This window comes from Eumetopias jubatus, unplaced genomic scaffold (genome assembly GCF_037043125.1).
Source record: "Eumetopias jubatus isolate StellerSeaLion01/CBP00866 unplaced genomic scaffold, mEumJub1_p1.0 scaffold_2, whole genome shotgun sequence".
NCBI lineage: Eukaryota > Metazoa > Chordata > Mammalia > Carnivora > Otariidae > Eumetopias > Eumetopias jubatus.
Genome location: NW_028274808.1, coordinates 139,910,713 through 139,927,407, shown reverse-complemented (window position 1 = coordinate 139,927,407; position 16,695 = coordinate 139,910,713). Strand labels below are relative to the sequence as shown.

Sequence of the window (16,695 nt, the reverse complement as noted above, 5' to 3'; positions counted from 1 at the left end):
ATGGAGGTTTTATTATTATTCAGATATGTTGAGGCCGAGAGATCAGGAGACAGCTGCCATTGAGAAGCATGTGTTATTCACAGTTCCCAAGAGGAGGGGGCACGGCATGCTATGCAGGGGCCACATCAGGAAGCATCAGGGTTGGTCCAGAGGCAGAGGGAGTGAGGGGGAAATATAAGCAAGAGCCCTTATTGTGGTTTCTGTGGGAAGGAACAAGTGAGGCTGGGTAGCAGCATAGGATTGGCTAGTTGGAGTAACTTCAGTGGGCTTTGGGGTGTTGGAACTGTCTCAGGTTGGCAGGGGGTTAGAGGCCCCAGTGTGAGCGATAGGGGAGCTGATGGGTGTGTGGACTTGGGACTGGCTAGTTAGCATATGAAAGACACGCTCCCAGGCTAGTCATTTACTATCTCTAGGAATTGGCTAGCCCTGGGAGGGCAGTCTCTTCAGGATTTGCAGGACCCCAGATGTCAAAGTAACAGAAATACAGAAAATAAAAAGGCATGATTAATACACTTTCCACCCTTGGGAATTGATGCAAATATCCCCTTTATTCTTAAATGCCTTCTTTCCCTTTGCTTCCACATTTCTTTTTACACCTGTGGGTACTTGTATCATAGCACTTAATGGTAATAATTACTGCTAAGATTTATTAAGCCCTTACTGTGTACTTAGCACTGTCCTAAGAACTTCACACTTTATGTGTATCAAACCCAATTAGTGTCCACAACACCCCATGCATTTGTACAGTTTATATTCTCATTTTATACATGAGGAAGTAGGAGTCTTGAGAAATTACATAAATTAGTCAAGGCCACATAGAATTGCAACATGATGCTCTTACTCCCTCTGTGATACTTTGTCTCCCATTAATTGTATTCCAGTGATTTGCTTGTGTGTCTGTTGATGAAGCTAGTTTGAGCAGCTCAAAATGTTGGGACAGTTCTCACCTGTGTATGTCCAGTCTCTATTAGAGAGTAGGCACCATGTAAACCTTTATGAGTAAGTCAAGCTTTCATCACTGTTCTCTATAATTTGAGCAGCCTGATAAGCAGCCATCATTGTCTAATGATGGAGGAGGAGCTGTCCTGAGGGAAGAAGACCTGTCTTACGGCTTCCTGGTCTTTATTTGACATTCTCGGAGAATGGAACCTGGGAAGAAAGAAATGTATGACTCTGCAAATGGTTATTTCTGTTTCGTGTCATTCGTGCCTTTCTTAATCTGGGTCCCCCAGATGCTTGCTTTGCAGGATATGGCCTTTAGAAAGAAGTATCTGAGATGTGTACCCTGTCCTTGGGAAAAACTAAGCCAATGTGCGGAACTTATTCCAATCCAGAAATGTTAACAGGAGAGACAGAGCTACTGCATTTGTCATACGGTGACTTTCCTGATGGTCTCCTCTGCTTTGTCTTTCCTCTGCCTTCCAGCTTGCCACCCATCCTGTTTCAGGTGTGCAGGGAAGAGCCCACAGAACTGCACAGCCTGCTGGCCTTCCCAAGTACTGTTGGATGGGCAGTGTCTGTCCCAGTGCCCGGATAGTTACTTTAACCAGGAAGGCAGTTGCACAGGTGAGTATGTAATATGCTGGGACATGTCCCCTATGCCATTGTTTTGTCTTTGTCATGCAGCCAGACTCTGTAATTAAAAATGTGGTCATATCAGGGGACAAGAGTTGGGCTGTAAACCCTCGTCTTGAATTTGTTAGGTATAGAGTGAGGGGAACAAGTGAAGTTCTGTTCTTCCAATAGGGATGTATGGGTGAAGTGAAAAATTGGAGTCGGCTTCGTCCTGTGCATGCAGGGAGGGACGGATTTGATGGTGTTCGTCATGGAGACAAGCTACTACAGACAGGTTCTAAGACATCTGTGGAAGACCAGGCTTTTGGTATTTTAACTCTGTAGTTCTCAGCCCCACTTCCCCTGGCTACAGCCTGAGAGAGCAAAAAGAGAAGAGTGATATTTACTTTTTTCTTTGATGTGTCAGTCCAATATGTTTTTAACAACACCTTTATATATTTCAGTGACAGAGATTCTAGAAATTACTAGGGTTTTATTGGAACTGACAAAATACTAAAATTTAAGCACGCTGCTATAGCACTGTGTTTTCTTGTATCTACAGAAGAAAAGACAAGACAAAACACATTCTTTCATGATTACTATTTTATTTCTAAAAATAGACTGTTGAGGCCCACTGATAGGAGAAAGCCAATTGTTATAAAATTGTATGACATGTATTTCTGGAGTCAGGAAACATGTGGTAAGTGCACAAAATATTTTTTGAATAAATTAATACTTGTTAGGTTCGTCTAAGCCTCAAACTCCAAACGGGAAATCCAGTGTAAACAGAAATCTAGACGACTGAAGATCAGTGTTATGTTTATTCTGGAATTTTCTTGTTCCAAGTACCTTCTTAATCTGTCTAGGCCCATGATGGGTCACTTTACTTTAAACACTCTATCAGGCTCCGTGGGAATGTTCCTAGTTTCTTTGTCATTGGGGTTGTCCTTGAAAACTGTTGTCTGTCCTTGGGAGCCCTCACCCTAGCCCAGCTGGTTGTCTTTTGTGTGAAATTGTTGGGGGGTCAAGTCTGAGTAGCTCTAACTCTCCTCTGTCTACGCCTCTGCCCGCCTGCAGCCAGCAGATGGCCAGGGCCCTGAGTTGGCAGGGCACCCAGGTCACTGGAAATCTGGCAGGGAGGAAGAACTGGGAGGTAGAAATCATCCTAAGAACTCGGGTATCCTTTGGACAGACGTTTTCCAAGTTAAGAGCCTCAGGAATGTAGGAGGGGTGATAGCTAATGGGGTGATAGCTTCTCATCAGTAGTGCATTTTCTTGCTTGCTTTATTTATTCATTTGTGTGGTTTTGCTTTTTTTTTTTTTATAACTCCTTATCTTCTTTTGGCCTCTCGCCAGAAGAAGTGAGAGAGGCGGTTGAGTGTACTCGAAATCTGTGCCTTTGCTTTCCACCCGCTCCGTGCCAGAAGGGAATTCTTTGTCATCGTTTCCAGCAAGCTCTGCCCAGCTCCGGCCCCGCACCTCCGCTCCTATTGGAATCAGACAGGCTTAGACCTCCTCGTCCTTGGCAGAGACATCCTTAGCTCTCCCTCCGTGCACTTGCTCCTGCTGCCTGCTTTGGCCGCACCAATACAGCTGCAACCTTCTACTCCCCGCGCCCTGATCTTTACTGCCCGCACCTTCTGGGACTTACTTGTTTTCAGGGTGGTACCCCTTAGTACAGGGGTGCTTTTTGGGGGAAAAACAGAGCTTTGACTTCAAACCTGGCTCTCGATAACCTCCAGGAAGAGGACGTTCTGTTCTTTGTATTTTAATTAAGTGTTGCTGCTAACACAAGGCATCCACATCATGGCCTGAAGGGAGAGCATGGCTGGCATCTGACTCTAGTGAGAAGTATTGGTGTCCTTTGCTGTGTATGGTTCCCCTTTGCCTGCCAGGGACTTCTGAGGAGCAAAATGTCTCCCTCGGCTCCCTGTCCAGCTCTTTGAATCACACGAGGTATTTTAACGAGAAGGAGGGAGTCTCACCACTCACCTTTCTGCTTTGTGACCTTGATCTGAACTTCCTCACTGACATACACTGGGATGGTCATGCTGGGCCTTCTGGAATGTGCAGCCAATTACTCAAATTTTTATCGTTCTGGATTCTGTGTTCTGTTCACGGACAGTATTTTCACTGACGCCAGAAATGTCGTCTTTCTGTTGGGCCTAAGTGTAGGCCAAGCTTGCTCAGGAATCTTCAAAAGATGCTTAGTGTTTGAAGTCTGCTCTTGATGTAATTTGTGGCGGATATTCATATTTCATGTACTCACACGCTGAGCTGCTAATTCCAATCCTAGTTTTTGTTTCTCTCCCTAGAATGCCACCCCACCTGCAGGCAGTGCCACGGCCCATCGGAATCTGACTGCAGCTCCTGTCACCCTCATGTCACTCTTGCTGGTGGGAGCTGCAGGACCAGCTGTAAAGAAGAGCAGTTCCTCAACCTGGTGGGGTACTGCACTGGTGAGTGGGAGCTCCTTCCTTCATAGTCGTGGAAATCACTAGCCAGAGGCTGGGGTTCTTCATGCCAGGCTTAAGAAGGCTCTCCTGTATTTGTCCTCTGTCATCAGATGAAGAGCTCTCTTTTGGGAGGCATTTGTCTCAGGTCTGGGAACTTACTTTACTGCTTCCTATCAGACATTTAGTGAATATTTATAGATTCAAATGGAATCTTCCAATAACACTCTTGAACTTCCTGAAACAATTTAGAACTTCATATTAATGAAGATTAAAGTGATGATAATAGTACCTCATATGCATGTGGTGTACTTCAGCTTAAGATAGCAACGTGTTGCTGCAAACCCTTGGGAGACTCTCTCCCTCTTGTCTACATTATCTTCTGCCTCTTGCTGTGGAGAACTTTCGCCATCAGCCCTAGGCACAAAAATTTAGGGAGATTAACCTAAAAGTAAGTCAGTTGTCTCAGGAGATAGGGTTTTTCCTCCTCATTTTAGAACTCTGATTTCAAAGAGGTATATATTAGGAAAGTAGCCTGGAATTTGGATAACGATGAAAAAGCCATATAGTGTTTTGTGTTCATCCATCCATTCATACGACAAATGTCTTTGAGTGCCTACTCATGGCCAGATGCTCAGAATACAAAAAAAAAAGAAAAGAAAGAAAAAAGAAAAAAGAAAAAAAAAAGGTGAATGAGACAATGACCCTGCCCTCAAAGAGCTTAAAGTCTAGAGAGAGGAATTTACAGACTAGTGGGTTATTACACATTTCTTGACTCATTTCTCCATATTGTAGGAGAAACTTGAAGAGATTTGCCTGTAGCAGCTTTTGTCATAGTTCCGAAGGGCTTGACTGGGAGGCATTCTGAGACGCCACTGGGAAAGGTGAAAAAGCTAGGATCTGGTCAGTTGCATGCTGGAGAAGTTGATCTGTCTGTAGGCCTTGTCTTTGGGCAGGGACAAGGTGTGGTCAGTTGTTTAGATCATAGTATGGAACAAGCATATTCACTCTTGGGACTCAGTAGTCCATTTTGGTGGGTGGGGACACAGGAAGTCAGTGACAGTCCTCCAAGTGTGGCTGGTCATGCCATGGTCCTGGGTGATCCATTCCTTTTTGCACATGACCTTAGCTGGTGACTAGACATTGGGGTCCAGGGTCTATACCCTAGGAAGACTGAATTGTCCAGAGCAGGGCTACCGCCAAAAAGATGCTGGGATTCAGGGTAAAACCCAGTAGTTAAGACTGCAAACATTTTAGGGGCAACAAAAAGTAGAAGCTCAGCTCTCTGAGGCTTGAGACTAATGAGCTACCCCACAGCTGTAGGGTGTGAGTCTCTTGCCAGTACTGCCACTTGTAGTCAGGACTGACTTGGGAAGCGGGCAAATAGGAGGCATTAGTGCCTACCATTGAAGAGGAATCTGGGGTTGGCAGGGGCTGACTGTTATTATAGTTTGTGAGCTTGAATTCAGTGACTGCTTCTTACATTAGGATACGAAGAAGCAGCTACCATGAGAACTAAGAGGTTCTCACGGTTTAAATCCATTTGCAGGTATTTACATAGAACCTACAAGGTGCTGAGTTGCAATTTGAGGGGACACAGAGATCTTTCACGCTACTTAAAGAGATGAACCAAAACACAATTGCAGTTAACAAATAGTACAGAGCAACTTACGGATAATGGCACCAACAGGCAGTATGGGTTGTAGGAGTTCAGAAGAGGGAGAAGTAAACGATATGAAGAGTATTGTGGAGAAGGTGGAAGCTAAGATTCTTCCTGAAGAAAAACTAAGATTTGGTTAGACAGAGGGAGGGTAGGCAGGCTTTCTGGGTGTGGTTCCCCAGGAGACAGGCCAGATGAGTGGAATATGTGGGCCATTCATGGCCAGTGAGTGGTCCAACCTGGCCAAAGAGCATGGTTTGTGTTAAGACATATTAGATGAAACAGCTGGAAAATTTAAGTTGGAACCAGAGTATAGAGAGCCCAGAGTTCCAGGCCAGAAAGTTTGAACTGAATCTTGTGGGCAATGGGGCCATGAGAGTTTAGGAGAGAACTGTGACTTGACTGAGGGTGTGCTATGGGCAGGAAATCTGCCCATCAGTGGAAGATGGACTAGAGCAAGGAGAGATTATAGTTAGAGAGAGGAGTTAGAAGGGTGGACCTTCATGATGGCTTTTCTATTTCCAACCTATTCTGTATGTGCACCCTAAAAATTTTATGCTGGGGCATATTTTATAAGTAAATGTTTATATAAGGAGATTGGAAAAGTTTAATTTTTAATGAGCTCAGTTCTCTCCTATGTCCAGAGCCCTCTTGGATGATAGTAAATTAGGTGATCAGGAGTTGCATTAATTTTTTAAGGCTAATAGGGGACCGTTAGAATAAAGAATCATGAGACTAAACTAAATGACTCTGGAAATCCTCAGCCCTAGAAGAAGAGTTCCCACTAAAATAGGCTGAAAGGGACAAACCTTGGCTGTCCTGGGAATTAGGTTTATTAAGTAAAGGTTTCAAGTGAGGTAACCATTGTCTGGTGCTTAGAAATCCTTTGTTGAATAGAGAACGGTGTATCGGTGTTTGTTTAGAAAATTTTGACCAGTAATTTCAATCGTTGATCTTTCAGTGCACTGACCCCAAAGTTTACTTTTTCAATTAATATACGCCCCTTCCAAACTCTTCCCACTTCTCTCTGTGGCACTGTAATGAATTCATTCATTCACAGCTTCGTCAAACACACTCCATGCCAGGCGCTGTGCTGGGCTCTGGGGATGCCCACGTGAATAAGATGTGGTGCTTGTATTTAGGAAACATACCTTGTAGTGAAAGAAGGACATATGTGTTGACTATGATAGAGCTGTGGGTATGAGATGACCTGTGGGACAGGACCCCAACCCCCACTGGGTATGTGTGGCTGGGTGGGTAGTGAAGGCTTTCTGGAGCATATTATAATGGAGTTGATTTTGAAAGATAAGTAAGAAGTAGAGGGGTTTGAAGATTTGGAAGGGACAACATTCCAGAAGGTGGGCCAAAGAATTAAGCAGAATGCCAGCTCTGAGTGTGGGAGGGGTGGTACCTAGAGCAGAAGGAACCAGGGCCAGGTCATGAAGCCCACCTTGTAAGTTCTCTTTAGGGAGAATGTACTTGGTCATCAAGGCTGTGGCTATCTCTTGGAGGTTTTTATGGAGGGGGGTGTCATGGTTGCATTTCTGTGAAGAGAAAGATCCATACAAGATTTGTGTAGAAGATGACAAGACTGGAGCAGAAGGACCTTAAGAGGTAGTTGTAAGAATTCGGGTGAGAGAAAGACCTGTATCATGTGATCTCACTGATATGAGGAATTCTTAATCTCAGGAAACAAACTGAGGGTTGCTGGAGTGGGAGTGGGGTGGGAGGGATGGGGGGGCTGGGTGATAGACACTGGGGAGGGTATGTGCTATGGTGAGCGCTGTGAATTGTGCAAGACTGTCGAATCACAGATCTGTACTTCTGAAACAAATAGCGCAATATATGTTAAGAAAAAAAAAAGAAGAAGATAGCAGGAGGGGAAGAATGAAAGGGAGTTAAGTCGGAGGGGGAGAGGAACCATGAGAGACGATGGACTCTGAGAAACAAACTGAGGGTTCTAGAGGAGAGGGGGTGGGGGGATGGGTTAGCCCGGTGATGGGTATTAAAGAGGGGCACGTTCTGCGTGGAGCACTGGGTGTTATGCGCAAACAATGCATCATGGAACACTACATCAAAAACTAATGATGGAATGTATGGTGATTAACATAACAATAAAAAAGAATTTGGGTGAGAGATGAAGCCTTTAATGAGAAAATTGCTGAGGGGATGAAGGGAAGGGGGCATGGCTTCACTAAGAATTAACTCTATGTTAGGTTGACCTGTGTGAGATTGCTGTTTTCTGTGCACAAATGATCAAATAGTGGCCATTTTATATGGATCAGCCTAATAGAAGCAACAGAAATTGGCCATGTCTCAGCCCTGGGGACTAAGGGAAAGGGAGTTTTGGGGATGATTTCAAGGTTTCTGGGCAAATACATTTGAGGAGTGGGAGAGTACTATTTACTAAGGGCCAGAATAGGAAGATAATGTGTTTGAACTAGACAAATTGACTTTGGGGTGACCATTGGACATCGAGGGGTAGCTGTCCATGAGGAGGTTGAAGGTTTAAATGACCACAGTTTTCTTTCTGTAACCACTGGGAGCTCATCTGCTATTTTCATTTTAACCTGAACCTAAATTCCTGGAACATTTTTTAACTCGAATGTTGCTTTAGTCAGGTTGTAGTTAACCTCCTGGAACATTTCAGTGACTTTTATCTAAACTCAGGAAGGTGTTAGGAGGAGCCGTGTGATGATAGACAAAGCAGAAGATAATCGGCCCCATGCAGTGCTGTCAGTGGAATGCATGTTCATCATCCTGGAGAAATTCTAGCCCCTGGAGAAGGACACTCCCTGTTCCCTTTATCGTGTGTGAGCTTTGCAGGGTGGTAGGATTTACTCACAGGGTTTACTCTCTAGCTGAGCTGTACCTAAGATCATCATCAGAGACCTCTTAATTGTACTTAGCTGTTTAAGAAAGAAAATTACATCTAATCTATCACACAGACAAGAATAAACACATCCTGGGGACAGATCCAAAAACCTCAATGTGTTATCACATATGGAGATGTCATATGTGTAGGGTTTTTTTCCTCCAAGTTTATCAAAGCAAATATAGTTTGTGAGATTTAGGCCACGGCTGAAGGTTTTCAACAAAGATAAATGAACTGATGTGAGAGGCAAGAGTGGACAGATTGCAGCAGGCATGATTAAAGTGCTTTGGAAAGCCAGGCTTTTTCCTTCATAGTTTTTTTTGTTGTGGTGGTGGTGGTTTATATTTTGCCCATGCCTAAACAACATTCTCCCCAAGTTCCAAAGCCTGGGGTGCTTTCTCCACTTGTCTTTCTCAGCTAAAAATCTTTCCCCTGTTCATAGGAGGGAGTGAAAATCAAAAGGAAAACATGAGGGGAAGTGTCCAAATGCAGATGCATTAAAAAATGCATTGGGTTTTGTGGAATGCCTAATGGGATTGGCTGTACTTTTGAGTTCTTATGTAGAAAAGGAGATAATACTGAGAGTAATAAGTAGAAGGGAAGACTGGAAAATTATAAACAGCTGATCCTGGGGGATTAAATTTTGTTTGTTGAAGGAGTAATTTTTTAAATGCTCATTTGTTTATAAATCTATACCAGAACGTAAGCTAAAGAAGACAAGTGTCAGTAAAGCAATATTATTCTGAGCATTTCCATATTGTATTCCATGGAACTCAAGTTTTAAGCAGTGGTTAATAGGTATTGTATGCAAAAAAGATTCTGGCTCAACAGATTTGGGAAACTCTCGGGTAAATAAAGTTAAGCACCTTTCTTTACTGCAGAAGTTCTTAGAACCTTAAGCAAGCAGATGGGCATTATAAATCTCGAAGATGAAGGAGACTGAACATCATTTCGCAAACATTGCATTGTAGACCCCTCCCCTTTATTTGTTACGGCCTCCGAGAGCTAACCAGTGGTTTGCAGAACAATTTTTGGGAAGCCTTGCAATGATTTTAATATATTTGACAATTTATTGGCACTTCCTAAAAGGTAAAGTACAATAATGAACCAATACTCAGATTATGGATTTTCTTCCATTCATCCCTTCCTTCTTTCTTCCTTCCTTCTTACTTCCATCCTCTGGGCAAGCAGAGGGTCACCAAGGAGGCTCAGGTTTGCCACCGTCTTGCTGGTTGAAGAGCACTGAAGAGTAATCAGTACTTAGCTTCAAGTGTTGGGGCTGAGAGAAGTATTTGCTCTTTGAACCTGAGTGAAGCCACTTGTTGATGGACCAGAAAACCTGTTAACATTTTTCTTCCAGATCATAAAAAGAAAAACATTTAAGTCCTTTCCATGATTTTCCCCATTTATTGTCATCATTTCTGAAAGATGGGGCCCTCAAAAAAATGGTAGAAAAGTTGAAATGTGCAAATTAAAAAGAGCAACAGATGCTCGTTTTGGAATGTGCTGATACAACCGCAGCATCAAGCAATGCAAACCCCAGTGGAAGTTGAACAGAATTAAGGAGCTCGGAAGGAGCCCCGTGTGAGCCAGCATCCCAGCTCTCGGCCTCCACACACGGGGACTTAAAGCCCGAGGTGAGAGCCGGTTCTGTTTTACAGCAGCTTCTGCGTGTGGGGCAGGTGCGTTGGCACTGCTCTCCATCTTGCTGGAGCTGCTCTTGCAGCTACTAGCTGCAAGGAAGGCAAGAGGCACACCCTATTAATGTGGAGCAGTTACTACCTTATTTTGATCATCAGAATCCTGCTCATCCATTCCCCAGGGCCTGGCTCAGATCCCTTCCCTTCTAGGACCAGCTTCCTCTTGGCATCTTCCACATGGTAATTCCTATTGTGCTGATTGTTTCTACCAATTACCTAGTACTCGGTATGGACTAGCTCATATTCCCTGTGAGTGATCTTTTCATGGTATCTAATAACAGGTGACTCTTCTGAGGGCTTAGTGTGTGACAAGCACTGTGCTAATTGCTTTGAATGCATTTTGCCATTTAATATTTTTTTTATTTAAATTCAATGAATCAATATACAGTGTATTATTAGTTTCAGAGGTAGAGTTTAGTGATTCCTCAGTTGCATATAACACCCAATACTCATTAACATTACGTGCCCTCCTTAATGCCCATCACCCACTTACCCCATCCCCTCCCACATCCCCTCCAGCAACCCCCAGTTTGTTCCCTATAGTTAAGAGTGTCTTATGGTTTGTCTCCCTTTCTGATTTCATCTGGTTTTATTTTTCCCTCCCTTCCCCTATGCTCCCCTGTTTTGTTTCTTAAATTCCACATATGAGTGAAATCATATGATAATTGTCTTTCTCTGATTGACTTATTTTGCTTAGCATAATACCCTCTAGTTCCATCCATGTCATCGTAAAAGGCAAGATTTCATTTATTTTTATTTTGCCATTTAATATTAACAATGATCCTTCAAAGCAGATAGTGATGTTACATATGAAGAACCTGAAACACAAAGTAATGTGCTCAAAATGACGGAAGTTGGAAGACAGAGCCAAGGTTTGAACGTAGGCAGTGTGATTCCAAAACCTACATGCTTGCCCATTTTGTTGTACTCTACAATGCTAAATACAGTTGATCATAACAGTAGGCACTCAAGAGCAATTTTTGACTGATGGTTTAAAAGGGACTGGCATGACAAGATGCCTTGGAGAGCATTGTTGGGAAAAGTTGCAAGAACTTGCTAGTCTTTTCAATGCTAAGGAAGCTGTTTTAGGCTGCCATGTGTTATTGTATATATCATTATTGAGTACATAAACTTTAAAGAAAAACATTAATGAACACTAAATTTTAATAATTTATATCATTCTGCACTCTAGTCTTTTTCAGTGGAAATACACATTCATTTTTAATAGTTGCAGTCAGCACCTATGTATTTCTTTCTTCAATTCTCTTAAGTATCACTTAATTTATGTATTTCCCTGTGTTGGCAGATATGGGAAGAATCCACATTACTGTCATTTTTCATGGCTAATTGGCATTCCATTATGTTTGTAAAACTTAATTTGAGTGGCCATTTTCCTGTTGTGGGCCTGGGCAGTTACCAGCAGGAACTGGATTTATTGTTCGACCTACGGGAGGCTGAGTATGAGATCCAAGGCTGCAGCTGGGACTGGGTCTGTTTCTCATGTTATTGGTAATAGTAATACTGGTGTGTTTGTGGAGTTTTATACTTTTCAAAACATTTTCTCATTTATCTTTTCATTTGATCATCCCAGATACTTTCCTGTGGAGGTGGGAATTCTTATTTTGTGGGAATTCTCTGTGCAGTGACTGGCACATAGATGGTGATCAAGAAAGGCTGGATAAATGAGTGCCTTGAATTTGGCATCCTAATGGCTACTATACTCCCCTTCTAATGCTTCACATGGTAATTATATCAGGGATCTTTCTTCTTAGTGTGACCCATTTTTTGCTTCTTATCTCTTTCTTGTTCACCTCCCACTTCATTTCATCTGGTCCAATTCTGCTATCTCTGTATTTTTTCAGTTTTCTAGTGCCTTTTTTTTTTTTTCTTTAAACACTTGCTACTTTATTTTCCTTATCTTCTTTTTTGGCATTGTACCTTCTTTTCTTATTCCTCATCTTGTCACCCGGTCTCCTGTTGCTTGAACTCTGAATTGCATATCCAGTCTCTCTCCAGAACTTTCAATGGTTGTCTCCTCCTTGTTCTCCCAATTTGTGTTATATTTAAGAGACCACACTGTCTGTTGAAGAATGATTGAATATTCCAAGGTGTTTCTTTTCTTTTAACTTACAGGAAAAAAAAGAACATGACCTATGCTTAAATTGTGCCTTCCTAAATTAAAAAAAAAAAAAAAAGAACTTATATACTTCTCCTTCATGTGACTTTTCCTAATATATTACCTTACAGAAAGACCTCACTTCCGAGCTTTCAACGTGGCAGGGCTCCCAATGAAGACAGGATTGCCATTGTCTTCATAAGAGCTGCAAGCCTTGCTTAAAGAGCTCAACTGAATTTATTTATTTTATTTATTATTTTTTTAATTAACATATAATGTATTATTTGTTTCGGGGTACAGGTCTGTGATTCATCAGTCTTACACAATTCACAGCGCTCACCATAGCGCACAACTGAATTTAGACCCACAGGTTATCCTGTCAGTACTAAAGATGGCAAGATTGCTAAGGCTGCACTCACCTCTGTTTCTTCCATGCATGTAAATCTCTGTGGCTTACATGCTATAGGCAAAAAGAGTGACTTAGACGTAGGCATGATGATCAGTGTGCCAGTGTCAGTTCTGACTGGCCCTGCTGCAGAGAAGGAATAATGGCCAATGTTTATTGAACATTTAGTACGTGCCAGCTCCTCGCATGTCTTATCTCATCTAATCCTGACCGCAACTTCTGGAGGTCTGTCCTGTGATTAGTAGTATCTCCATTTTATAGCCCAGGAGACTGAGATTAGAGACGTTAGCCAACTCACTCGACGTTTCACAGCTAGCCAGTAGGAGAGCCAGGCTTGGAAGCATCAGAGGGCACACAGCTGAGCACACGTCACCGGCTTCCATGCCCTGATCTAGTTCCAGTAAGACCTTCTCTCCTCTCGGCTCCTGTCGATGCCTTGCCATCTGGCCCATCATGCCTTTCCTTACACACCATTCCTTACCTCAGCTCAAATCTCACTCGCTCAGATCAGTTTACGTCTCTGCTTGCTTTCTCATTTGGAAGAATAGCATAATCTGATAAAAACAGCAACAGCAAAAACTCCTCCCCGTTTCTCCTCAAGGGCTCTGATTCTTCTGTTAGGTACCTCTTTTTCCTCATGCCTTCCTTTGAGGAAGGAGTCCCCTCACCCTGGCTCCTCCAGTTATTTCCTTTTCTGGTTCTTCATTTCATCCCCCTCCCTCCCTGTCCCCACCCAGCCCCGCTCCCAGGGATGGTGATCCCTCTCACAGCCTCGAACCAGTCCTCATTTCTGTTTTCTCCTTGGAGTCCATGTGGAGAGCACACGGGATGGTCATCCCCTCTACCTGTCTACCTCCTGGACATCTAATCCATGGGAACACCATACCCACAAGTCCCATCTTCATGTCCTTTAACCCACCAGGTCGTTTCTTCCATCTCCTGAATTTCTTGTCCACCTGCTGCTGATTTTTCAATCCGCGTAACTCAAAACAGCTGAGTTACCCTGCTTCCTCCCTGCCCTGATTCACCTTCTGCTCTCTGTCACACCTCACAAACTTCAAGTCCCTCTGATTCTCTTTGGATAAAATACTCTCTGGCCCTCCTAAGATACCAGTTGCATTTTAGGTACGGCTTTCCTCCAGCAGACCCTGTCATGAACATCTCAAAGGAAGATGCTGAGTCTGACTCAATGCTCTATCTCCTGTGGAAGCTTCCGTAGTGCCTCATACTCAACTGATGTTCCATAAATGTTCACTGAAGTGAATGTTTTCCTGTTTTGGAGGTGCACCAAGAGCAAAGCATAAACTGCTGGAAGACTAGGTAGAGGGCACACGGAGGAGTGGTGCTCATGACCCCTTATTGGAGAGCAAGAACGGGCCCTGAAACCGAGCAGAGAGCTTTGTTCTTACCTCTGGAGCTGCCTCCCGCCGCTACCAGAAGACCATGTGGTCTACAAGAGCTCACGGGGGGTCTGGGACAAAGCAATCAAAGGGGAAAGAGAGGGTGCTTCTTTCTCTTCTGCCATCTGTATGTTATTTGCTAGGTTTTTTCTGTACTGTCTCACAAGCAGTACGTCGTCCATTTTTAAAAGTGGCATCAGAATTCAAATTCTATGCACACTTTAAGGGCCCTGAGCTCTGGCATGAAATCCTTTTTTTTTTTTTGCCTGATGAGGAACAGCCACAAGTGCTGATTATCGTAACTGCTTCCAAACGCGTTTAATCTGGTTGCATTAAGAACCTAATCGACTGACAGGACATTTTTAAAAACTCACTGTGTGTCTAAATTTGTCTTTATAGGTCATTATTTATCAGCTAAGGAGTCACTGCCCCATAAAACCAACATCCAAAGCCATTGCTTCGACAGTACACATTTACTTTAATATCTTCAAGCTTTTTTGACTTTGCTCCAAAGACGTGAAATAAGTCATTTCACTGCCGTGTCTCCCATCCATCATGATTGTGGGTAATCCTTACTGATCCTCGAAGCAGAGCCTTTATGATTTGAAGAAAGCCTCACACAGTGATGACCACATGTAATTTCCTTGCAGCCGCAGGGTGACATATTAGAGGATATTACAGCTGCTGAGTCAAAATATTTTTTTATCTATTTAAATTTTTAGCATGTCTGCATGCTGTGCATATTTAGAAAACAAATGGAATCCTCTGCTTGCTTAAAAACAAGAAATGTATCTATTTCAGCCCGAGCTAATACTCCATTTCCAGTCTCCCTTGTAATGTGCTCATTAGTTTGTTTCAAGTGCTAATTCATTGGGTTCGTTAGCAAGCAGGCACACATGAACAACTGGAATTCCGTCTGCCCTCCCCTCTACCACATGCTTATTATATACCAGTAATCTGAAACAGGCTACACAAACATATCCTGGGTCTCTCTTCTTTCCTTGTCACCCTCAATGAGTCTTATATTTAAAGACTCTTCACTGTAATTGAAATCGTGACAAATAAGGATTTACTTACTGAGTAGCAATGCTAGAGCTCAGAGAGATGGCCTCCGGAATAGGTGCTGTTTTTAAGCAATTAATGGATACACACTCACCATTTAGACATATTTGAGGTTAGCCTCCTTTTTTGATTACAGACAGCAAGGTAGATGCAAATGCCTTACATTACAGATGGGGCTTTTAGGATGGGACGTTAATCCTTACAGAGGCTGCTAGATTGGTGGGTTGGAAACTCAGTTCCCCTATTATGGTAACTGCAGCCCTGGTTCAAATTAAGCAGTGACAGTATAAACTTCCTCTAGTGTATCCTGTGAAATTGTTCCAAATGTCACCTGAGTGGGGGGTGGGGAGGGGGAACGGGCATGGAAGGTAGGGTGAGGAGGATTATAGGGAAACTCACTCTGTGGTTTGTTGGCCTCTCTCAGAGTATTGCCATTTTAAGGACACAGTTTCTGACAGTTGTGCTCCTACAGTATGGGTCCAGCAAAGATCTGAATTAGGATTTGTCAGACGGAAGAAAGCAAGAGTTGTCTCCAAGTCAGCTTATTTCTTAGAAAATAGGTGTATAGATTTCACTATGCATGAAGTGACTGGTGTCTGAGCAGTTCCCCGGGACACACGGTCATCTCCTGCAGTGCCTGGGGATGGGCTCATACCACCTCTTAATTATATTTAGAGTGTATAATTAATACATATGGCTGGCTGTGGGGATATTTCTCTTTCCATTATCTCAAATCCTACTGACAAGGCAGATGTAAATTGTCACACACATAGCCACGTGGCGCCCTTTCTCTTGGCCTGAAGTGGATTTTGAAAACCAGGAGATGCAATCCACACTGACTTTTTCATAAGCCTCCAAGTTCCCTATCCTAGGATTTTGACTCCAATAACCTTTTTTCTTCTTTCACTCAACACATAGGCAGGGGCTACCTACTAGATACTACTGTTGAGCCAAATTCTACTTTGTTTTAAATTTTAAAGGTATTTTGGGAGCTGACAGTTTGTGAAAAGGTCTTCCCAGGTCATGCCTGAAAGACAAACCACTGGTATGTTGGCCTTCCTTCTCAAGGGAAACCCAAGATCTTCATTCCTGGTCCTGACAGCTTTCATGTACTTATGTTATAGTATTCTTAATATGCCTAGTCTAGTACACGCCTCATGAGAACAGTTCAGCAGCAGGATATTATTAACAGAGAGGGTCTTCTAGACATAATGTGGGGGGGGAGAAGAACAGTAGGGACCCCTGTCCCCTCCCCAGCAAGGCTCCTATTGAGAGCTGCTGTATGTCAGAGCTTTCTTGGATTGTTGGTTCTTTGCTATGGTTCTCATGTCTTCTCTCATCATTGTTACCTCCCATCCAACAATTTCTCATTTAAATCTGTAATAAAAACACAGAGACCTCTGTAAATAGACGGGCAAAGAACACAGGCACACACAAACCCATTCCCAGTTGCCTTTAGGATAAAAGAC

General features: G+C 43.1%; 1 protein-coding gene across 1 annotated transcript in view; it reads left to right on the top strand.

Annotated features, from left to right (window-relative positions):
- FRAS1 (Fraser extracellular matrix complex subunit 1) overlaps positions 1-16,695 on the top strand; it is a 400,353-nt gene that overhangs the window by 221,314 nt on the left and 162,344 nt on the right. The window contains exons 19-20 of the mRNA XM_028100674.2: positions 1,426-1,566; positions 3,870-4,013. Coding sequence (XP_027956475.2) covers positions 1,426-1,566; positions 3,870-4,013 — 285 coding nt within the window. The remainder of the gene's footprint in view (positions 1-1,425; positions 1,567-3,869; positions 4,014-16,695) is intronic.